The sequence below is a fragment of the Vanessa atalanta genome, chromosome 3 (assembly GCF_905147765.1).
Source record: "Vanessa atalanta chromosome 3, ilVanAtal1.2, whole genome shotgun sequence".
NCBI lineage: Eukaryota > Metazoa > Arthropoda > Insecta > Lepidoptera > Nymphalidae > Vanessa > Vanessa atalanta.
In genome coordinates this window covers 3,432,323-3,456,767 of record NC_061873.1, presented here as the reverse complement: position 1 = coordinate 3,456,767, position 24,445 = coordinate 3,432,323, and the positions used below count along the sequence as shown (strand labels likewise).

The following is a 24,445-nucleotide window of genomic DNA, read 5'->3' as shown; positions in this document are numbered from 1 at the left end:
GTCAAGTCGACTGACAGGCTGCCGGTCATAGGATGTGGGGTTACGCATGGGGCGTGAGAAAATAAAGTGTGGGAAAGAGTGGGCGTCGCGGTGTAGTAAAACATTTGATATTGTATGTAGTGAACCGAACACTTACGAATGCATGCGCCAGTAGCAGGCATCATTTCGTATTGTTGTTGTGTGTGTGATAAATAAGTTGAGTTCACGGAGCGAAAAGGTTGCAATGTGTGAGGAAGAGACCGACGATTGACCGGAGATCTCGTGGGAAACGACCTTTGTTATGTATACTGTTATATAGATTAGTTAAACAAAAAATCAGTTCGAGAATTTAATCGCACGCGATATGGGAGTCACTGGACTCTGGCGTCTCATTGAGCCTGCCGGCAAACCGGTGCCAGTAGAGACACTTGAAAACAAAGTCTTGGCCGTGGGTAGGTTATATATATATATAAGTAAATAAAATATTATATATCATATTATTGTTAAGTTTGGCATGACTTGATTTATTTATACACACAGATATTTCAATATGGTTGCATCAGATGGTGAAAGGATATCAAGATGCAAAAGGAGCTCCAGTTGCCAATGCTCATCTTATGGGTCTCTTCCAACGACTTTGCAAATTACTATACTTCCGAGTTAAACCTGTTTTTGTTTTTGATGGAGGTTTTCCAGATTTAAAAAAAGAAACAATTGTAAGTTCCTCATCTTTTTACATCATGTTAAGAATAAAATCTACATTGTTTAAGTTATTGACTTAATATTATGATTAATTTTACTTTTAGGCCAAAAGACAAGACAACAAATCAAAGTATAATTCTCAATCTGAAAGATTAAAACGTGAATTAGCACTTCTTTTAGGCAAAAGAACAGCAATCAATAGCTTACTTGGAAAACAAATTTCACCAAAGAAAAATAAACAAGTGGAAAATAATGATGACTTATTCAAATTACCGGCATTACCGGAAAAGGAAATAGAATCTGAATCAGAGTATGTAAATATTTTAAAATCAACAAAAAAAAAATTTTTAGATATGAAAATATAAGAAAGTAACATAAATAATTTTCAGATCAGAAGATGAACAAAGTACAAGCACTTCCAGTGTAGATTTACACACAGTTGATCTTGAATCTGAAAATATCAAGAACATGCCCTTAAAAGAGAAATATGACTTACTTGTGGAACTAAAAGAAACGAGAAAAATGAATTCATGGGGGAAACTTCACATTTTACCAAAGAAAAGTGATAACTTCTCTAATTTTCAAGTTAGTACATTAAAATTATCCTATTACTATATAAAAATAGATTTCTGACTAGAATTTTGTTGTAGCTGGAAAGATTACTGAAAAGAAGGAAATTGCAAGAATGTCTGGAGGAAACAGAAAAGGAAATGGGTGATGGATGTATGTCTTTAAATGAATTAGAGTCACTACTTAATGAAGAAGGCATTGATACAAAAATCGAAAGTTTGCCCAGTCGTCGTATAGCTTCTAATAATACAACTAGATATTTATTTATAAGTAATGTTCAACAAGCTTTAGCTGATGCCAAGAAAAGAGAAATTGATGCCATTAAAAAAACAGAAACAAGTGAACCTGGTGGCTCTGCACAGACAACTCAATCAGACACAAGTAAACCTGGTAGTTCTTCAGAAAATCAGGAAAATAAATCACCAAAGCATGATGAATTAGAAGATGATCTGCAAAAAGCTATTCAAATGTCATTAGAATGTATGGATGAGAGTGAAACTAGTGTCTGTGCATCTAAAACTGATGAATCATGGACATCATTCTTATCAGATTCTGATTACAGTGATGATGAATGTGATGGTTTCGGACAGCCAGATATGTCATCAGCAAAAGCTTATATAAAGCAGTATAGTGACTTTACACATAAAGCCATAGATAATTTAGTTGCTCCTAAACAAAAACCTAAAATTAAATCAAAAGAGAATAATATCAATAAAATAATAGAGGAACTTGAACAAGAGAAAACAATTATTGAGGACAACATATCATTAATGTCTAGTGATGAAGGAGATGAAATAGACAACAAAGTGAAGAGTTGTAAACATTTAAAATTAGAAACTACAATTGCTGAAAATATTAATGAAGTTGAATTAGCCAGCAACAATAGGTCTCCCTTAAATTCAACAAACACTGAAAAATTTAAAATTGAGGACAATGTAATGAATGACACCCAAGCTTCAGTGATACTTGTTGAAAACTCTGAGAACCAAGTTATATCACTTGAAGATAGCTTAGATGATGCGTCAGAAACAAAGAAATTTAAATTTCCTATAGAAAAAGATGATCATGAATTATCAAGTTCCAGTGAAGATGAATTTGAAGAAGTATCTGATAATGATCAAAAACCAAATAAACCAACTATAGAACTGACTCTTAATATGGGAGAAAAAATAGAAAATGATATTTTTGCAGATATTTTTGATAGAGAAAATGAAAAGGTGTTAAATACTACAAACATGGGCAAATTTTCTGAATTCAATGAAACAAAAAACATATCAAATGAATGTACTAACAAGAATAATGAAGAAAAATTAAAAGCAATAGAAATAAATAAAGTACCCCCCCATCCAATCCAACCAGAACCTTATGACAAAAATAAAGATAATAAAAAAACTACTAGTATTATTGAAAAAAGTGATTCAGGTGCAGTTGTTTTTAATAAAACAACTGTTGATAAAAACGATAATAAAACTACAATACCTGAAACCAGAATTAATGAATCGATTAAAAAAACAAATGTACCTGTAAAAGAAAATATATCAACAGAAAACCTCAACTCCATGGTGACTGAAATTGAAATTGAGGAAGAGGAACTACTTCAAGAAAAAGGACGTTTAGACCGAATAGGTCGAAATATTACTGCAGAAATAACCAAAGAAGCACAAGAACTGCTTCAAGTTTTTGGTATTCCATACATTGTTGCACCTATGGAAGCAGAAGCACAATGTGCTTTTCTAGAAAATGTGAAACTTACTGATGGTACAATAACAGATGATAGTGATATATGGTTATTTGGGGGCCAAACAGTTTATAAAAATTTCTTCAATCAAAAGAAACATGTTCTTCAGTATTTAAGTGAGAGGATTGAAAAGTCTTTTAGTAAGTATATATGTAAAGCCTATATTACAAAAAATTGTAGTACAGTTTACTTAATAATAAATGTTTGACATGATTGATTTCTATTTATCTGTAATATATCTGCACTATGACATATTTTTGTTAGGTTTAGAAATATACAAGGGTTTTTGTGATAATTGATTTATTTCATTAAATAAGAATACCATGTATTACATTGGACAACCAATAAAATTATAGACAAAAGTCACAACTATATAAATACGTCAAAAAAACAATGCTGTAAAGTGAAAATAAATATTGTTATGTATATATTAACAAATACATAATAAATAAATGTATTAGTTAAATCGCAAATAATTTTATAATGAACGCTAAGATGACGAGAATTGTCTTTTCGAAACATGTGGATTATTCCTCGATAACTCCACTTGATAGATACATCCACTTGATAAGTGATAATAATAATTACTCGGTAATAACCACATGCGTGTCGCATGTCATTTGTTATTAGAATTTTGATGCCAATTGATTTTAGTCCCCTCAGAAAATATATCCACTGGTTTTAACTGTTACTAACTAGAATACTTGATACCATTTCTTTTATAAAGAAGTAGTACTTTAATAGAAAGTATTTCGTACTGGTTTTGCATTTTTATTTTGTCAGTCATCTTGACAAAAATTTTCTTTTCAAATTACATTTGAACCTTTAAAGGGTCTGCCTTAGTAAAACGAATTGTATGTCCACATATATTATAGTGTATCTAGTCAGAACTTTACTAGTTATCTTGTCCAATGGTACATGTAGTTTATAATTTTTATAAGGTTAACTACTTTTTTAAAACGAAATAATCGGCGATCTTAATTTCCGTATTGACCGAATAAATAATTTCTTAACCTAACATAATGTAAAGTATCCTTTACCTTTTTAAGTTGTACTTGGGGATTCTAATTATATGCCCACTGCGTATTTGGTATATACTTATTTAATGTTGCTATTATTGAGATTAATTTTAGAATTATTTCAGATTTAACTCGAGAGCAGTTAATACTGTTAGCGCTATTAGTTGGAAGTGATTATACAACAGGAGTAGCTGGGGTTGGTCCAGTTACTGCACTAGAGATACTAGCTTCATTCCCTTTCAACAAAAAAAAGTTACTCAGTGAATGTTCCAATAAACAGGCACTTTATCAAGAGATTGTCACTGGCTTACAAGACTTTAAAAAATGGGTGAAAGCAGGAAAACGAACCGATAATGTAAATTTAAAGAAAAAGTTAAAAAATGTGAGCCTTGCTGATGATTTTCCTAGTGTGAGAGTGAGTTTTATGTATATATTTTTTTAATTTTTAGATGCTATCCTGTTAAAATTATTTACATCTATTTATGTTTGTTGTTTGTTATTTAATATTATTTCATTTATTTAAGGTGGTTCAGGCATACTTAGAGCCAAATGTTGAAAAAAGTGAAGATAAGTTTACATGGGGTGAGATTGATATCACCATATTAAGGGATTACACAAAGGCTAAGTTTGGATGGTCACAAAATAAGCTAGATGAAATTATAAAACCAGTATTAAAGAGGTTACTTGAGAGAAAAACACAGAAAACTGTTCATGATTATTTCAAAAGAAAAATAGATGTAGAAACATTAGAGGATCAAATGAGTAAGAGAGTTAAAGCTGCAGTACAAAAAATGGCACCATGCCAAGTGCAAGTTAATAATGAAGAAACAGAAAATAATGTAAAACTCAAGCGGAAGGGTAAAAAAAGTACCAACACAAATGCTTTGTCTAAAGCTAAAAGAAGCAAAAATGAAGATGAACTGAAAAATATACATGAAATTGTTAAAGCATCCACATCTAATGTAACTGAGAATAAAATTGATGTAACTGTTCCTAAAACAGATCGATATCAGGAAATCATACCGCAAAGAGAAAAAGATAAACAAAGTTTATTGCAAAATAAAATGAAGGCTATAGAATTGTTTCGAAAAACTAAAATTGATAAAAGAAAGAAGACTACTAGAAGAAAACTTCCCGCACCTAAAGAAAAGGCGGAGTTGTCCGAAAGTGACAGTGATTAATATCTTAACTAAATTATTTAATTATAAAACTAATATATGATGTAGTTTTTAACTCTGTTAGACGTGTTCTTAATATATTTTGTGGCTGTGAATTGCAAATTGTGTACTTTGTTAAAATAAAATAAGTTTATAAAATAGTCAATTTATTGTTTACATTCAACTGTTTTGAAGTTATAAAGCACAGTTTGAAACATATACAGCTAAACTTTAATGAAAATGTTATTTAACACTCAAAATACAGCAACTCATCACAAAAAGATAACATCAATTAATACTTTTAGTATGAACATAAAATCCGTATAACATTGATCTGTAATTACAAATTTTTAAATTTATTTATAGTTAAAAAGGGACATATCACATAATATACAAAGTGTAGTATAAAAACCAAAGACTGTAACAATACCGCAACACATTGAAGTGCAATAAACTTTGCTAACACAAATATTTATTAAATAACATTGTTGCATATGCCATATCCACACAAAGCTATACATAGTTGCGTTTGTGATGGTTAAACTCAGTGCATGTAGCACTTTACCTATCGAATATTGCCCAGTTACTATATTCAAGAAAAAGGTATTTTTTAGCTTACTTATAGTGGAATTAACTTTGAGATTTAATAAAAAAGCTACCATCGTTTGTTGGGATATATACGGAGTTAAATAGCGGAAATAATAGAATCAATAGAAAATTGTAAGTATCAACTAGATTTTTTTATTATCCATAAACAAGTGATTTGTTTTTTGAATTTAGTGACTGGGCTAAATATGTCAAATGTTGTTATTGTTTGATTTTAAACCACATTTAAGTCCAATTTCTTTGTTTTTTTTTTTTTAAGTACCTACAATGTAAAACATATTTCCAATAGTTTGTGTAGTGAAATAATAATTGTGCATCACATTTAACACAATCGATTTAACTCGAGATCACCTCGTAATTTATTTACAATGGAACTAAATATGTTTCCCAACAAGAACATAAATAATCATTGACAATTTTTTTCGATTAAAATGTAGTTTACAATGGTTTTGAATATTTTTTCCTAACTAACAAAAACTTTTTATCTTGATTTGCTATAATAATAAAACTTTTTTACGAATAATTTCCCGTAAGGACTCTATAATCTAAGCATAAAACTAAAATAAATGGACATTAAAACGATTGTATGACTACCAGTTTTTATACGATAGAAATTTTTATACAAATCACATTGTGTACAGCAGTCTCTCCAACTGTCATGGCAATACTTTATAGTTCAAAGCCATGACAACTTACACCTTAACGTTAGTCAAAAAACTGTCATAGACAAATACTTAAATATTAAAAAAAATAAATGAAAAAACACCCCCTTTTCATATAAAGCATCATAAATAAAAATGTATTAACTTTTTTTTAGTGACTGACTTGATTGAAAAAGTAATTGTTACTTAATAAATTAATATATATATTTCTAGTTGTTTTAAAACGCACGTCCACGTGGCGCGACATAATGTATTATCAAAAATGCCAGTTCCACAAACTTTCTCCACAAACATCACCGCTGTACCAACATAATCGTTCTTATACTAAATCCCTAAAATAAATTTAATCGACTTTGACTACACTGTATATTTTCCTCACAAACCAGAAGCAGGCCATGAAACCGATTGTTCCCGTCAGTAAGAAGAACAAAAAGACCATTATGAAGGTGTAGCCGAAATAGAGGAAAGTCGAAGCGGCGTCATCGATGTTTAATTTGGTCACAAAGTAATGGCAACAGTATATAAATAGGTAGCCGGCGGTCGAACCAGAACTGAGGAAGGCGCGCCACCACCAGTGGTAGTCTTCAGCGCACAGGTGGAAATAGCAGAGCAGGATCGTGGTCTCGGAGCAGGTGATCACCAAGATCACAAACACGAGGAACAGGAAACCGAACATGTAGTACATCTGCAATGTTACATAATGATTTAGAAATATCATTGACAAAATTTCTGTTATAGATTATTTGTTATATTATGAAATAATATGGAAACAGAGTTACAGTTGAAAATCCTGTTAGAAAAAATTACCATCCCTGAAATATTCAATGCGCCAGCAACATTGGGAACTAAGATGTTATATTCTTTGTGCCTGTTTTTACACTGGCTTACTCAGACCTCTAACCGGAGTACAACAATACTAAGCATTGCAGGAATTCATATTAGGAATGTAATTCTAAATTAAATGTGTACAGTCTAATCTAACCACAAAACATAAGTCAAATAAACAACATTTGACATTCAATTGATGCGAATTATTGGTTCATTGATACCTATAATATAGCTTGAAAAATTATTTTAGATTTGCAAAATATGGCGTTTTGAATGAGACTTTGGGAGTAAAATTAAAGTGCATATAAGTAGTTTGGTGGAATAGTGTGGTATTATAACTGAGCTATTAGTAAATTGCGTGGCGCACGTAAATCTATGGCTTATTTATCTTTATTCCTTCTTCGATTGGAATAGACAAAGATAACTTTATTGATAAACTTAGATAAGAAAAAAGTAAAATGTTACCATCAACACTTGTACATACACTATAAAAAAATAAATCGGAATAAATATTACGACGTACTTGACTGGACCAAAGCGAGTTGAGGATGAAGAACAGTTGTATGAAGATGCAGCCGAAAGGCAGCACTCCGCCCATGACGATGCCGGGCACGGGCTGCGTGTACAGCGACTGCTCGGGGATCTGCCGCGGGATCTGGTTCGTGCGCACCGGGTGCTCCAGGATCTGTGAACAACACATGGGCATGGGCACATAAGTATTACCAACTTTTGAGATGTTTTATTTATCTAGATATGCAATAATTCACATTCTCCAATGTTAACAAGATATATAACTTTGAGAAACTAATCATAACCATTTGAAATGGATAAACAAACTCAGGTTATCAATATATCTTAAATATATCTTTATAAACAATTAATAATAATAATAACATTATAAACATCACATAATGCATACACATACATACATTAATATATATATATATATAAAACAAATACAATCTATTATTAAAAAATACGTTTCAAAGAACATACCCGCTTCCTAAATCCGAAGTAAGCGCCGATAAACGTAAGAGGCACCGACACGCCGAACCAGAGCGCCAACAGAGCCACCAGGGTAGAGAACGGTACCGCAGCCGACGAGCCCTTGCCCCACAGCACCAGATTCATTATGAAGAACAGCGAGAACACCACTCTAGAATACATGGTAAAACGTGTCCCGTTTTTATAATTTATCCGGGGGTGAGGAGCGCCGCAAGGGAGGGGGACGCAGCGGGCACTCACCCCGGACACACCATGGAGGTGAGCAGGATGTTGCTCTTCCAGCGCCGGCCGCCGAAGCTCTTGTAGACGCGCGCGCTGACGTAGCCGGCGGCGGCGCCCAGCAGCACCCACGCCACCAGCGCGCACGTCATCAGCGCGCCGCGGTTGGCCGGCGACAGGAAGCCCAGGCACGCGAACGCCAGCGTCACCAGCGTCATGCCGAACACCTGGAGAGCGTCGCACGCTTTACAGATACGAAAACATTTCCTTCGACTCGAAGACTTAGGCAGACATAATATTTTATTGAGTTTTTTTTCTTCTATAATCCGAATTACCTGAGATCCAGATCCGAGGAACACAGCCAGTAGCATACCGCGGCGGGGCGGCCGGAACACGTCTCCGTGCACAAGTTTCCAACCAAATTCCTCCTGAAGTATCAAAAGATGAAAAGATGTAATTATTATACTTAATTGTCAAGAAACCATTTCAAATATTTGACGATTAAAATATACCTGGGCGTCTTCTCCGCATTCCATTTGATTGTATCTAGCAATATCTTTGTGTAGGGTCCGCAACAAAATCATCGCCACCATGCCGCTGAGGAAAAGTACTATCACGAGTGAGTTCAAAATTGAAAACCACTGGATATTTGTTTGGGGCATGGATTCCAGAATGTAGTCCCATCTCGATGACCATTTGATCGTATTATTCTTGATGTAGGTTACACGATATGAGTAAGTTACGCTGAATGTTTCACTACTGGTTAATGTGTTGGGTATTTCTAGAGGACTGTTGCGGACGTTGCAGTCGGGGTTCTCTGCGTTACGATGTTTAATGCTAGCTGGTTTCACCTGAAGATTAGAAAAAAAATCAAATTCATTGCATTCTCATAGCTGAATATAATACCCATCTATCATCGGAGAAAATATTCTAAAGTGAGCCTTATGCGATCAACTTCGATAAGTTTTTCTGTTTAAGTGCAGCGTACAGAAATGTTTACCGGTTAATCAATTTACAAAATCTATTATAATGTTTGTGTGTCTATGTTTATATAATTAATATAGATTAATTATATAAACATTAAGACTGTCCTCGAGATCATCAAAAAGGACAAAGGAATCGTACGCACGAGCGTGCGCGCTTTTTCGTGCATCGGTGGAGCGATTTAATAGAAAAAAGTGACGCATAATGAACATGCTCTATGCACCTAAAGTGATGCTCGTGACAAACCTCTGCAAGCATTTAATGACCTGTACTTCGTCAAATATGCGCTTGTCTTTAATTGTGATTACTGATAAGATCCTCGATAGGCCACCGCAGTTTAAAAACAAATATAAAAAGTTTCGACGTGGTAACCACCCCTTATTATTGTTATTAGAACAAAAGTGTATATAAAACAAGATATACATAAACATCCTCGTTTATGTATATCTTCTTACATCAGACAGCTTACCTTCGCTGATATGATTCGTCCACCATTATCTCCGAAACCAACACCCCACTCTTCTTCACCTCCACTGTGGTAGGTGATCTCAAGATCCACATGATTAAACAAGTAGTAAGTGCCGAAGGGACTCGATGCTGTATTCACTATGGGTGTGCATGTGTCCTAAAATTATTATGATGTTATAAAATAATGATAATTAAGATCTATACCGTATTGTAATAGAAAAAAAAACATTGGGTTTATACCTGTAGTGAACACCACTGTGCAATAACGACATTAAATACTATCGTCCAGACTTCGTAAAGGATTTTATTTCTGTTTTTTAAATATTTAGCTATCAACTATTCTCGTCTCGTGTATTTTTCGGTTATAATTGTTAAATATATCGCATACTTCTAACACTACTGTTTCGAATTGAGAAGTTTAAAAAGCAATATTTATATAAACCAAATAAATAGTATATATTGTTATGTTAATCGGATTAGTATTTTTAGTGAGAAAGCACTAAATTGACGAACACCTGCATATATCTTTAATAGTATTGTAATACTTTTAGTTTACGTTTTTATATTTTTCTTGATTGAAAGTTTCTGTTGACGATGATGTAAAATTTAACGTTAACATATAATAAAATGAATAGGTAACTGCCTAATCTTATTTATAACTGCTTGCATACATAATAATATTTTGTTGTTTTATTATAATCGATTAAACCTAATTTTATTATAATCGATTCGGATTCTCTGATATTGTGGAAAAACATCTCTTTCCCAATCTACTATTATATAGTTAGTTCTACTTGTGTAGTCAAGTTGACACCAAAAATTTATTTTTATTTATTTAGTTTTTATTGCGCACAAATTACAAAAATATAAGAATAGGTAAATTAAATTATTCAAAGGTGATCACTTTCAGGTATCCTGTAATAAGGATTAAGGCGATTAATATTCTTTAATATCTTGTTCATCTTGTTAGCTCTAAATGTTCGATTCGTATTATTTCTGACTACATATCCTTTGAATTGTGCCTATCAATTCGATTGCATTGTATCGGCATTAGAATGCTGAAGGTCTGAGATATGTGTGACTGTAATCTGCTGCTATTTCATCCACCACATATCTAGGTTATTGATACTACAAACAAGTCGATAATTTATTTTTATACTATTATTTGCTAAAGAAAAACGTGGAAAATAAAATTTAATTTTTTAAATCAATTTGTTTTGCATTTAATAATAATAAAACAAAGCATAGAACTTCTTATTCAAACAAGTTTTTTTATATTAAAATAAAACAGAAAAAGTCGATAATCGATACTATTTAATATTGATCATAGTTGAATAGAAGATAAAAATATACTGGATTCCCTAGTTCCATCTATCAAAATGTGAATAACCAAATGGTTAAGGTATAGTTTAAAAATGATTATTTACGATTGCTTACGTTTCGCAGTATAAATCGATTTATGTATTTATAGGATTAAAGGAAATGAATTTATTTCCCACAAATCATGTAAAAAAATTATCACAAACATAATTGATAAATTATGTACTGCAGCAATGATAACATCTTTTTATTATTAGTATCATCTAATATCACAGTAATATTATAAGGGGTAATTCAGTATTTTTCTTTATTTTATATATTCACATAAGAAGTACTAATCCAATGGATAAAAAATATTTCCATTATTATAGTTCATTACTACTTTTTTCACTATTAGTCTGTATTTCAAGATGTATGTGGATTAAATATTATATTTATATATTTTTTATAGAGCTGAGATGACCCTAAGGATAATGATTTTGGGTTTAAACCCAGGCAAGCACCACTGAATTTTCATGTGTTTAATTTGTGTTTATAATTCATCTCGTGCTCGGCGGTGAAGGAAAACTTTGTGAGGAAACCTGCATGTGTCTAATTTCAACGAAATTCTGCAACACATGTACATTCCCCCAACCCGCATTGGAGCAGGTTGGTGGAATATGCTCCAAAAACTTCTATAGTTTTCTAACAAGATTTATTACTTTTCAGAGCCATAGATTCATATTAACTTTGACTTTATAGTAAAGTGCATTTTAATATGGACTAATTTGAGTTTAAAAAAATAAATATTAATATATGCATAGAGTTTGATATTTAGGAAAGACCAGTCATAGTCACAACACAAAATGAATTTAAATTAAATTTTATTCTCATAAATATTGTTTAGTTCTTAAATATTTTGACTTTTTTAAATATAAAATGCCATAAATACTTCACTACTGAGCAAAAGCCTTTTCTCCATTAAGGAATAAGTTTTGAACTTATATCAATAATCTACTCTAGAGTAGATTAATGGACAAACATGGCAGAATTCCAGCTGATATATGAACATTTACTCATTAAGGTTTCCTGCATTGTTTAAATTTAGACCATGAAAAGGTAGTGTTGCTTGGTCTGACTTAAGCTGACATAAAATATAACCATTAAATCTTCAGTTTGAGATTATACAGTATAATTTAATATTTTAGGTAGTGTATGGCCTATGATAGTTCCTATATATGTTTTTAATAAATTCACATTATGTCAACTATTATATTATAAATAGAGATTTTAAAGAAACCTCCTCAATGGGAGTGGAGGCCTTAGCCCAGCAGAAGATTATATACAAGCTGTTACTTTACTTATTTTTTAATTTATAATAGTAATTTAAGACAGAATAATAATAATATTAGACTCACCAAATCTTTTCTGACTTGGCAACCCATGGGGAATCCAGTACTGCAATATGTTTTACCTCCATCACTGACAAGGTAACACCAAGTGACGGGCATGTTGTCAAGAATCCAATGGTGTTGGTAGTAAAGTGCCATACCCATTTTAAGAAGGTTCAACTTCTTAATCGATTCTGGGTCGCTGCCTTTGTACACTTTAGTGCATACTGCTTTACAGGTCTCATCATGGAGAAAGTTCAACTTGTATGGACTCGGTCTTATTCTTTCACCAAAAACAACTTGACCAAGATTCTCAACTGGTGATTGAGTCTCATCAGAGAGACAGAAATCGAAGTGGTGATATTCAAATGGTATTACAGATTCTTCTGTATTCAATCTGTTTACATACAGGGGAATCTCATTCTGCAAATAAATTATGAATTATTAATATTTTCCATTTGTTTATGATTTCATTATATACGCATGACTTACGACATATTATAGAATAAAATGACATCATTGTGATACAAATTATTATGCTAAATATGACAATTGAAAATGAATATTATTTGCTATGCTACAATATTTAAGAGAAATTGCAGTAATTTATTGGAATAATGTAATCAAGATAAGAAATTAATGAAGTTTTAATTAATTACAATAAACGTGGTCCACAGTGCAGTTTAGTCAAATAAAGATAATTACGTTGCTAACGTTGATAGTGCTGAGAGGTACGATCTAAACTTACTTTACAAGACTTTCCATTGTCTTCACCAGCTTTGCAATAGTTTACAGGAGCTAATCCCGGTAAATAAAAAGCTCTTATAGGTGTCAACAGCAGTAAAGCGCAAATCACATACGAGATTAGAGACATTGTGTGTTGTAACTCAGTGTCTATAAGTATAATTTTCTACGCGAAAACTATCATAAATTATTCACATATAAAAATGGAAAACACATAATCATGTATCACCAATCACACAAACAAATACCGGAAAATACAGCCGGTTTTTCTTAAGAAATTTGCATTAAGCCTATCCCGTCGCTGTCGCACTTATATCGAAAACGTCACCACTCAGTCACTACCAGTTGACAGATTAAAATAAATATAATCGACAAAACCAACAGATAAGTAATGACATAAAACATACATATTATTACGTATAATTTTCATATTTAGAATTTCTAATATAAGGTAAACTATCCAAATATTGGCACTTGGACGCCATTTTTTTTATTTGTGAAACCTAGTTCCTTTGTTGATTATTATTCTTAAAACACTTCATAGAGTATCTAGAATTGATGCCTTAACCAATATTTCAGACTATGTACCCAGATGCATAAATATTTATTTTTAAACAGTATTAAAACAAATTATCGATCGATCGAGATCGAGATCGAGATCTGGAGGGAAGCTAATGTGCAAGCGGTTCCCAAAAAAGTGGACCGGTCTGACCCGGTCAATTATCGGTCAATAACTTGATAGTTTAACTTGACAGTATTGAGGTGATCCTCAATACTTTTTAAGGTAATGGAACGGATCTTAAACAACCATCTAATCCAATACCTAGAAGATCACAGTATAATAAATAATCGTCAGTACGGGTTTCGACCACTGGTGATCTTCTAGCGTTACATACCTCTGGAGTGAAGCTATCCACTAGCGTGGAGAATAGTTGGCTGTCAACCTCGATATCTCCAAGGTTTTCGACAGAGTCTGTCACAGAAGTCTCCTCACCAAGCTGCCGTCATACGGTCTGTCAGCTCAGCCCTGCACCTGAATTGCCAACTTTCTACACAAGCGTACACTTCGCGTTTTAGTCTATGGTTGCGCTTCAAAATCCTCGGGTTCCCGAGGCTTCTGTGTTTTCCCCTACACTCTTTCTCATGCATATTATTGATATACTCACCTTTGGGAACATACATAGGTATGAAGATGATAGTATAGTATATATGGGTTACCACGGACGCGCAGTAGAAGGACGAGCGAAAACTGAGAATAGGCGGAAGGTTCTTGTTGTTGAACTCGATAGGACGTTAGAACTCATTTCCAAATGGGACTCTGATAATTTTGTCAAATTTAATAAGAATTAAGAAAACGTGGGTATGCGCTTTCACAACAAAAAAGTCACCATTTTCCCTTGTTCCATACCTCTGTGACACAAATACAATTGCTGTACTGGGAATTGACGTTTGCTGCGACCTAAATACAAGGGATTATATCAAGGCTATCAAAACGGCCTCACGGAAACTCGGGGTAACTGCTCTTGTTGTACGAAACGCAGTTGCAGTTTTGCGTTGAATATTGCTTGCAATTTTTGGATGGCTCTGCTAAGCACTTAATGGAGTCTTTAGATCGGTTACAGCGACGTGCGAGCCGCATTATAGGTGTCGTAAAGGTCACAAACGCCCTCAATCTTTACGTTTGCGTCGAGAGAAAGCGGCCCTGAGCACTTACTATCGACTGTATTACGGTGAGTGCTCTGAGGAACAATTCTCCCTAATTCCTGCTTCCCTTTTCCTTCATAAGTCTCCGTATTCTAAAAAATGGAATACGTGTTTGCCTCCTCTAATAACCTGGGTTCCTTTAAACGAGGCATGAAGCCGACATGGCGAAGGCGACTGGTGCAGTTCATTCTCTCCCAGACCTGCGCTGGCACACTGGCCGTCTTCGCGTTTGGACTAACACATACCATCAGGTGATATGGAGTCACATGTCTACCCGGTGTATATATATAGTGACTTTTTCATTTTTACAAATAAATCTAAGCTAACAAGGCTTTATTTGCAAAATAATTAGCCTAAAAATGAAAAAGTCAATATTCCACGCAGACGAAATAGCAGGCACAGCTAATTAAGAATTTAGCTCAATGTCATCAACGAGTTTAGCCAATATGGAATGGAAAAGCTATAGCATTGAAAATCAAAAGTATTCAGACAAAAACAGAGTTTTGTCATTTATTTTTATATTTTTAATGTTACTAAGTCCTGCCATACTAGACTTTGATAGATTTTTGACATAATATCTTAGTTCCCAAGGTGGCTTATGGTGGCGCATTGGCTAAATTACCAACCCTCTTTGTAAAAGAATTACCTACAGTTTTTTTATGATCTTTATGTTTGGACCTTTTACTGTATTATCCTCGTTAAGAAAAAATATGTTATTAACCTGTGTCGACGAGCCAATCAAATATGTAAACCAGTTAAGTAGACGTCCTAAGCGGGGAATTGATACGATCATTAACATAAAAAATTCAATCATATTGGTCACGTTGTCATTGTATAATGGATGCTGAATGAAATTGTAAAAAAATAATAATTAAATAAAATATTTTATTATGAAAATCCCATTCTAACAAAGAGTATTTACAAGCAAAGTTCTAAATCAGAGACATTAACTTAACTAAATTAAAAATAATAGTCGTTTGCAGAAGATTTCTTTTAACTGGTTTTTCTAGAAAGGTAGCCGATGACTTCGCAAGTTTTTTTCAACGTCTACTAGAACTCCAGTGTCTTCGTGAAGTGAGATACCGCGGGAGAATGCCGAGATGAGACCAAGAGCAGCGGCCGGTTTGTCGGCAGGCACCATATGTCCGGCTCCACGAATCATCACCTCTGTCAGGTTGCCGGCGTTTTTAAAATAACTGATGACAAAAAATGATTTTCAAATAAAAGCGTATTAACTAATAAACCCACTTTATAATAGCCAGACTAACAATAGACTATATCATCGAACAGATGTTTTTCTTCTGGAATATTTATTATATATTGGAAACAAATAAACTAAAAAGTCAAAACTATTTATTTTCGTAAAAAAAAACTTTTTTTTAATCATAAATGAGTTAATGCCTTATTTAACTATTAATTAATAGTGTAATTAATACTGATGATGTCTACAGACTTCTCCAGCATAGCCTTCAGCTTACTCTAATATAACCTTCTAGTGGACTGTCAAATATTGTATTTACCTACTAAATAGAACTAAAAATTTAGGTACAGGCAATTTTATTTCAGGCTGTAGTAGATAGTTGTAGTAACTTTTTACCAACCAGCTTGATCGTATGCTTTATGTTTTTTTATTATATACACGTCTACACATCAATCCATTTACTTTGGTCAAATTTCTGGTTCTGATATTGTAAAAGTATTCAAGCTTTGCAAAAATATGTTGAAGCTATTCGTCAGGCGTGTAATTATAATGACGTAGTGAAAATTTACGAATGTTTCTCCATGATTAAACACATAAGATATATATTTTTGGCACATTTCTTACTTACCCAACTAAATTTCCGTCGTGGTACCACGGTCGACGCTTAGCGGTTCTGAATTCTGTTGTTCCCGAAAATGACAATGAATCGTAAGTGTTTACTGACGGATGGTAGGCTACAATGATGTCCAAATGGCCACTATAAAATGACAATAATTATTATATTACATATTCCAGGAAGAAATTGAGTTCATATTTTAATCGAAAAACTTAAAGCTACTTAGTTATACTACTTAGTTATATGAACTTATTTTGTAAGATATATTTTTTAATTTTTTTTAAGGAAGACAGATGTTAGGTGTTATACCTGATAGTTATTTGTCACTATTACCGATAGATAATCTCACTATAAGAAGTATGATTATAAAATGGAATATTTTACAAGCTATCTGAAATATTAAATGCCTCGTTCTTGAATTACACGTCTCGAGGTAACCGCCCAGACGAACAATTAATTAATAAATAACAATGGTGAAAAAAGACATAGGAGAAACTATAATGATATATATCGATCAAATTCAAATTTACAATCATCGGTATACTTACTTATAAAGCATAACTTTGTAATTTTCCAGCAGTTCTTCGACCCAATGCTTGGCACTAGCCATAAAGTCAGGAACAAGTTTCCTATACACGACTCCAATAGATGTGAAATTGGTATTTCCCACATGTAGAGCACGCCTAACTTCATCTTTTTGAATGTAGTCTAAGTACGAACCATCCAAGCTTATGTCATCTTGAAGATAATTATACAAGTTATTCAATTTTGATTCCGAAAGGAATAGCTGTAGTAGATAGTTGTAGTACTGTAAATAGAAACAAAACAAAAATAGCCACGTTTTCTTGATAAAATTGTATACTTTATGTTATTTAATCCGATAATAGTCGAAGAGTAGCGAACTTAATTTTAGAAATAGTTTCTGAATGCCTAATGCTAATACTATTACAAAACTTGTTGTTTTAATGTCTCAGTTAATCGTAATTTATATTTACACACAAATAGTTTCAAACGTAGGAATAACATCGGGTCTAAGTTTTATAATTCGAATATATGTTATTGTTCATTTTTGTATATCCAAATTGGATGTTTTCCTGACTAATTTAAATGAAATACAATAATATACGTACAGCATATGCTTTTAACATTTCTCCAGAATTTATAAACTGCACCACAGCAGTTTCCAGCTGGTTCATAAAATTGGCTACTTTATCGTCCACGAGACCAGCTTCTCGCACAAAATAGCTGTATCTCTGCAGAGATAACGGATCTATAAATCCGTTTCCTATGGCAAGACCCTGTAACAGAAAAACAAGGATAATGAAATGTCTGGCAAGTTTGCCATCTGATGCTAATTGGTCACCACTACCCATAGACATTGGTACTTTAATAAATATTAATTATTCCTCAAATCACCCATCCCTAGTGCTTGTAGTTAGAATGGTTCACTCACTCCACAAACCAAAACCCAACAATTTTAAATATTGCTGTTTGGAGGTAGATTACTGATATGATGAGTGGTAGGTACCTACCCAGACTTGCTTGCACAAAACCTTCCCACAAATTAAATGACCACCACCATATAAAAATATATTAATTATATATTTCTTGTGTATAGTATATATTGTAGAGCATATTGTTGTTTTTGAATGATATCTATGATATCTTCATAAGGTAATTTTTGATGCTTTCTTATTTAATGTAAATATGCATACCTGTTAAAAAATATGAAAAGCTTATCTACATACTTATTTACGGTTTAGATATTATGAAGATCTATTCATACTTGTAAATTAATGGGTTCATCATGATCCTTATTCCAAAGTATTTGGACGCCGAGTGATGGTATGTGTTTTCCAGCGTACGACTCTCCCGCGACGGTCAGAGGCGCTTTACGAAGTTCCGGGAACATAGTCAGGAATTGTTGTAAAGCTATGTATAGGTTCTCTCCGATCTATAAAACGCATATATCAAACATTATACATGACAAACAACCTAGATCATTTATTGCTCTTATCAATTTAGATACATTTTTCATCATCACGGTTACATTTAAAAAAGTTGTTACTTAGTTGCTTAGGTAATTAATTTTATGTATTTTAATAATTAGCATTTCGTTCTTACTGTTGTCTGATTTGTTGCGAAACCGCGATCATCATCAGTGAAACTAAAACCGGTACCAACAGGATTGTCGATGAATAAAAGCGAATGATTCTTGCCCCATGAATATTTTATTTCTGTAAATAAAAATGAAATCATGTATTTAGTCAATATCAATTTCATAATTCGCTTATAAAAAGAAATTCGTTTTTGTATAAATACGAAATTATTCTAGTTGGTCTTTCAAATCTTTAATAGAGTAACTACTGAGTTTTTTGCCATGTCTTTTCGGTGCTTCAACCTGCATCTATTAAATTTAATTTAACAGTGTAACATAACGATGCAAAAGTGCTTTCAAGAGCCTACTTGAATAAAGAATATTTTGATTTTGTTTTTATTTGTTTTTGAATACTTTGTTTAGTGCTCTAATAAATTAATTCGTTAATTTTTTTAAGTGTATGCCAAAGAGATGCATTTTATATTTGTGTTTATTAAATGTTATCTACCTTCTATTTGGTTATCTTCGGTAATAACAAAAGGTCCTATTTCAGTAAAGAGGCCATATAGAGACGATGCTCCTGGTCCACCTTGAAGCCAAATAATCCATGGAGTTTCTTCAACTGATTTATCTGCCACTGGAAAATACCAGAACCAGAGGTTTGCATTGTATTCCTTGTTTACCTGTACAAAAATAAAATACATTTTAGTAGTCGCATAAATATTTTTAAAACTGATTCAAAATCTTTAATATTGGAAAATAAAATATGTTTTAAATCCTCCCGATCGATTTCAGCTACGGCAGCCGTTCTCAAGGGAGATTAGCCGTCAGGGCAGGAAATATTGTAATGCAAAAAATCGAATACGATGGCAAATCCGACATGACTGGGAAGAGTTCTGAATTACATAATTCAGAACTCTTTCCGGTCATTTTAATTATTATTACAAATGAGTGACCAATATTAACAGTAAGTAATCACTCAACAAAAAAAATTAAACTTACAGTCAAATAACCTGCGTAGCTGTCCATACCGGGCAACAAATTTTCTGGGTCTACATACGCAGCGCGTCTCGCTTCTTCAATCTTCTTCTCTTCTATCAATGGAGTCAGGAGTACAGGGTCACCAGCATCGTAAGCTGCTCGGCCTCGACCAGGACGGTATGTTCTTTCCATGAATGTCACTATAGGTTCCGGTGCTTCCCCGGGTGGTAATTCTGGCAAGGAATATTGATCCAAGCCCAGGCCATAGTGTAAACATCTAAAAAAAGTTACACGAGTTAAGTAATTGACACAAAATAAAATAAGGATTACCGAAATTAATAAAATTGCATGAATACTAGGTATACAACAAAATGTATTGAAAATGAGTACCAATCAAATTATTTCGAGTAACTTCTTTGTAAAATAAAGAGAAAAATATTTAAACTTTCACAGAATTAGTAAGCTATAATTGCAAACTTTAGAATTTGATATTTGGAAGGTTAAATTCTTAATCAAATCACACTAATAAATAACTAAATGTCGGGATCGATCGGCGCAGGCGCATATCTTAAACGGATTTTAACGGCGCTCGGCTCTCACGAATTCCAATTATGTTCTCATTGCAGTTTTTTTTAAATTATAACTGAAAAATATCTTGTGAAAAAAAATAAACTTACATTAACACTAACTACACAAATCTTACACGAAGGTAACATTAACTGTATCCATTCTATTTCATATACTTTGACAAAACTGACACTTGACCCTACGAAAAAAAAATTGTACTCACATTGCAAAGATCAGCCACTTGAGAAACATGATTGCTTAATCTAGAGATGACTAACTAGTGTTCCTCCTGGGGGATGGCGTCGGAATGGAACCGTAGTACTCGCGACAGGAACCTTGTATACCCGGCGTCTTTCGCTCTATACTTGTGCCTTGAACTTGGATTTATCTCGATCTCCTGTACAGCGTGTCCGACGAAACTTGTTTACGCATTTATTCGCTATTAATTTTAGAGGTAATCTTCTAAGTGGTTTCTCTATATATATATTGTAATAAAATCACAATATTCAAAAAATATACTAATTACTGGTGTTTTCTTCAAAGGTTGATTTAGTTTATTTTTATGTGTTTATGTAAGTATATATTTGTTTTAGCTACAAATTTTAAGAATCTATAGAAAATTTCTAATTTTCCTGAGCTACTGTTTTATCTTATCAAAAGATATATCATGACTATAATGTTATAATGTACGTTGTGATACTTAAACATATCACTTTTATGATAATCAGTTACTACTATAATCATTATTTATATACAAACTGCGGTTTAATTAAATAAATAAAAATCACAAACAAAATTGAAATAATTCTCGTATCGAAATTATATATCATTTTCGAAGATGAATCCTGGCAAATAGGAACACGCTGTATAAAGTGATCGAACAGGTATGGGGTACCAATGACCTGATTAGCATAAAACGGCTCCCACGCTCCCGACATTTGCGATAGATTCTTGCACGCTCTTAAAATGTGATTTGCTCTATATTTAGGATGTTGATAGTAAAACAAACATCGATGCGTTACACTTGCTACGTGAGTGTTTTTATAATTGTTTGTAATCGGCCGCGAGTTAGTGCTCGGACTGCTCGGCCCGTAACGAGATATTCCCACGGTTAGTGTTTTTTTCTGACCATAAATTTACATTCAAATAATGTTTCCGAGATATCAGCGATCATCTTGACGATAATAGGTTCTGATGACGGTTCTGTACTAATCGATGTACGGAATAAAAAATGTTGTACATTATTCAACAGCATCTTCATGTGAGTAACTAATTATTCGATATAATAGAAAAATATGAGTAAATCTATGGAGTTCTGGTATAGGTTTATTTAATACATTTAATATATATAAATATATATTTATTAGAATTAAGTAATATTTGACTTGGAACACATTTCTTCTCTGTTAAGATATCCTTCATCTTCTTCAGTAATACCTACCTATAACTGTAATACGTACTATGTATGTATTAAGTAGTAATAAACTGCTCCTATCGATATTTTATTAATGGATATTGTTATTAATATTTAGTATATACATTTGTATTATTTATGTATGTAACTACCGGGCTACCGGGCACTTGCTCGTTATAGGAAAACTTAAAAAGAACCCTTTCAAGGATCTTTTCATAATTTTTTCTTACTTCCTAAATCGATAATAGAGCGATATTGGCAAAAAAACATTTTCGTTCCAATTATATTTTTTCGGAAATCAAAAGTTTGCGGATGTTGTCACTATAGCATAAGAGACATTTCTACCAAGTTTTAGCTAATAGTAATATTTACAAAATGGAGATTTATTGAATAACGTCGCTAACAATAATGGTTTTCTAAACCGGTGTGATAGATGACTAGTTCAAACATGGTTTGTTTTTTTAATTTCCTCTGCTAATAATATAAGAATATATATGATGGCGGACTGTGGTGCTGGTGCCTAAGCAACGTCAGTAAATATATATTTCTAACTAATCAGTCGTTTGGTTACGAGTACTAATTGTTATAACAGCAGCATTCGTATCTCCTAATATTTCTTATCTCGTTCAATCATAAAGGTAATTATCTAAATATTATATACAAATATATAACGATATTTCTTGCTTCAAATGCTCAATATCAACTACTAACAAGATTTGATAAAAAAGTTAATGTGTACTCTTTCGATAAAAAATTTAGAAAAAATGTTCAAGTGATTAGTCTGTTGATACGTATCAATAAAAATGTTAATCGTTTCATCAATATCAATGTCTTGTATAATATCATACAAGTATTATTTTAAGGATAAATTTTGTTGGTTCTGACATATTACAAGTAAATATACCATCGCGTATTTTATGTTATAAATGCCAAACGTTTTATAAATACTGCAGTTGTTCTTATGATATACTATTCCTATAATATAAAAAATTTATTTAGAATTATGTATTATATCGAGGAATAGGATAATAAAATAGATAAAAAATTAAACATTTAATATTAATTTCAATTCTTTATTTTCTATAAAGCATTGTGTAAAATTATCAAAATATATATATATATTTTTATTATATAAATATCTTTTTAGTTTAACATTGTTACAAATGATTATATAAAAATATAAAATTACAAAAGTCTTAAATTTTAAGTTTCATTAGTTGTGAATCATTAAATGTTATGAAACGTGTAAGTGTTTGACATGTGGTGTGTTTTATTGAAATTTGAAATATAGTAATAGATTTTATACAATAAATTAAAAATACTAGTATCAGCCTAGCGGTCGAAGTTAGACCATAACCATTCGCACATTATTTTTCTGTCCGTCTATATCTTTTTTATTGATGACACTATACCTACCTCGTCAGTATCAACCAAAAATAAAAAATGTGTGTGCAAATCACCATTCACCTAATAATTAATAATTAAATTAATTTTTTTTTTGGTTCTCTTTTTCGTGGCGCATTTTCGCTTCATCGAGTTTCAAATCACAATTATTCTCAAGAAGTTTCACTTCAAAAAACCGTTGAACGGATTTTTCTGTGCCTATTTACATTTAGGCTAATTATTCGTAACACATTTAAAATGTTATTACATACATTATTAGATAATAATTAGGAATTTAAACTTAAATATAATGTATGTATTTATTTAATAAATAATAATTTCAACGATTTCAAATTCAACGGATATTCCTTCTAACTGATTATAGCTAAGGCGCCATTTTGTGCACTCACATTATCCGATGGGACGGCAATCTAACTTGACCGGACAACGGCCTTATTTAAAATTTATTATTATTTAAATAATAGTAACAATTTTCAGACATCAATATTTAATCGAATAAAAATTTGGTAAATAAATTGTCACATTAGCCAATAGTGTATGTATACGCATTGATACCTTTTTATTAAATAAATGAATTTGGCAAGATCCGATACGATAAATGTCCTATTTACATAGGGGTGAAACTTTTACTGTCGTGATGACAATGTCAAATTCCATGTCAAGTGTTATGTTTTCATGTAAAGTTCAATAATAAAATTCTAATACGATGCTCCATACTTATGTACTGAGTCGCAGTCTTTTTAGTGTATTGTATTGTACTTATCGCCACTTAAATAGATTCCACATTTCGATGTCGTACCAATATAAAAGTGCTTGTAAAAAATATATTTTTTATTTGATTAATTGTACAACACGAGCGACCTAACGAGACACCTCGTAGCCAAACCCTCCTCGCTTTTAGTGCACTTAGTGGCGATAGTTTTTTGTTACCCTTGTGCGTATTGCTTAATCAGCGCAAGTTGTCTATGGCCTGTTTCAGCAACAAGAGGAGAAAACACACTTTGACATCGAATTGATATTATTGGTCGAGATCTTACTTGTTTTTAGTGTACAATACAGCAGAACTATTTGCAAATCGAATGGAATATG

General features: G+C 32.4%; 3 protein-coding genes across 3 annotated transcripts; 1 reads left to right on the top strand and 2 right to left on the bottom strand.

The window, feature by feature from the left end:
• Positions 1 to 7: 7 nt before the first annotated feature.
• On the top strand, positions 8 to 5,326 carry LOC125077340 (DNA excision repair protein ERCC-5). The gene is made up of 7 exons (XM_047689261.1): positions 8 to 431; positions 520 to 695; positions 786 to 991; positions 1,071 to 1,266; positions 1,332 to 3,129; positions 4,134 to 4,423; positions 4,533 to 5,326. The coding sequence occupies exons 1-7, from the start codon at positions 344 to 346 to the stop codon at positions 5,187 to 5,189; spliced, it is 3,411 nt and encodes a 1,136-aa protein (XP_047545217.1). The 5' UTR covers positions 8 to 343; the 3' UTR covers positions 5,190 to 5,326.
• A 662-nt stretch (positions 5,327 to 5,988) lies between these two features.
• Positions 5,989 to 13,700, bottom strand: LOC125077342 (transmembrane 9 superfamily member 2). The gene is made up of 9 exons (XM_047689262.1): positions 13,376 to 13,700; positions 12,655 to 13,050; positions 9,939 to 10,094; positions 8,998 to 9,336; positions 8,821 to 8,913; positions 8,507 to 8,712; positions 8,258 to 8,417; positions 7,785 to 7,946; positions 5,989 to 7,118 (listed from the first exon to the last, which is right to left on the bottom strand). Exons 1-9 carry the CDS (start codon positions 13,499 to 13,501, stop codon positions 6,777 to 6,779), a joined length of 1,980 nt encoding a protein of 659 aa, XP_047545218.1. The 5' UTR covers positions 13,502 to 13,700; the 3' UTR covers positions 5,989 to 6,776.
• Positions 13,701 to 15,989: 2,289 nt separating this feature from the next.
• On the bottom strand, positions 15,990 to 20,909 carry LOC125077405 (venom serine carboxypeptidase-like). The gene is made up of 9 exons (XM_047689339.1): positions 20,762 to 20,909; positions 19,993 to 20,248; positions 19,499 to 19,673; positions 19,017 to 19,129; positions 18,679 to 18,846; positions 18,023 to 18,190; positions 17,441 to 17,700; positions 16,905 to 17,033; positions 15,990 to 16,271 (listed from the first exon to the last, which is right to left on the bottom strand). Exons 1-9 carry the CDS (start codon positions 20,788 to 20,790, stop codon positions 16,082 to 16,084), a joined length of 1,488 nt encoding a protein of 495 aa, XP_047545295.1. The 5' UTR covers positions 20,791 to 20,909; the 3' UTR covers positions 15,990 to 16,081.
• Between the last annotated feature and the right edge of the window lie 3,536 nt (positions 20,910 to 24,445).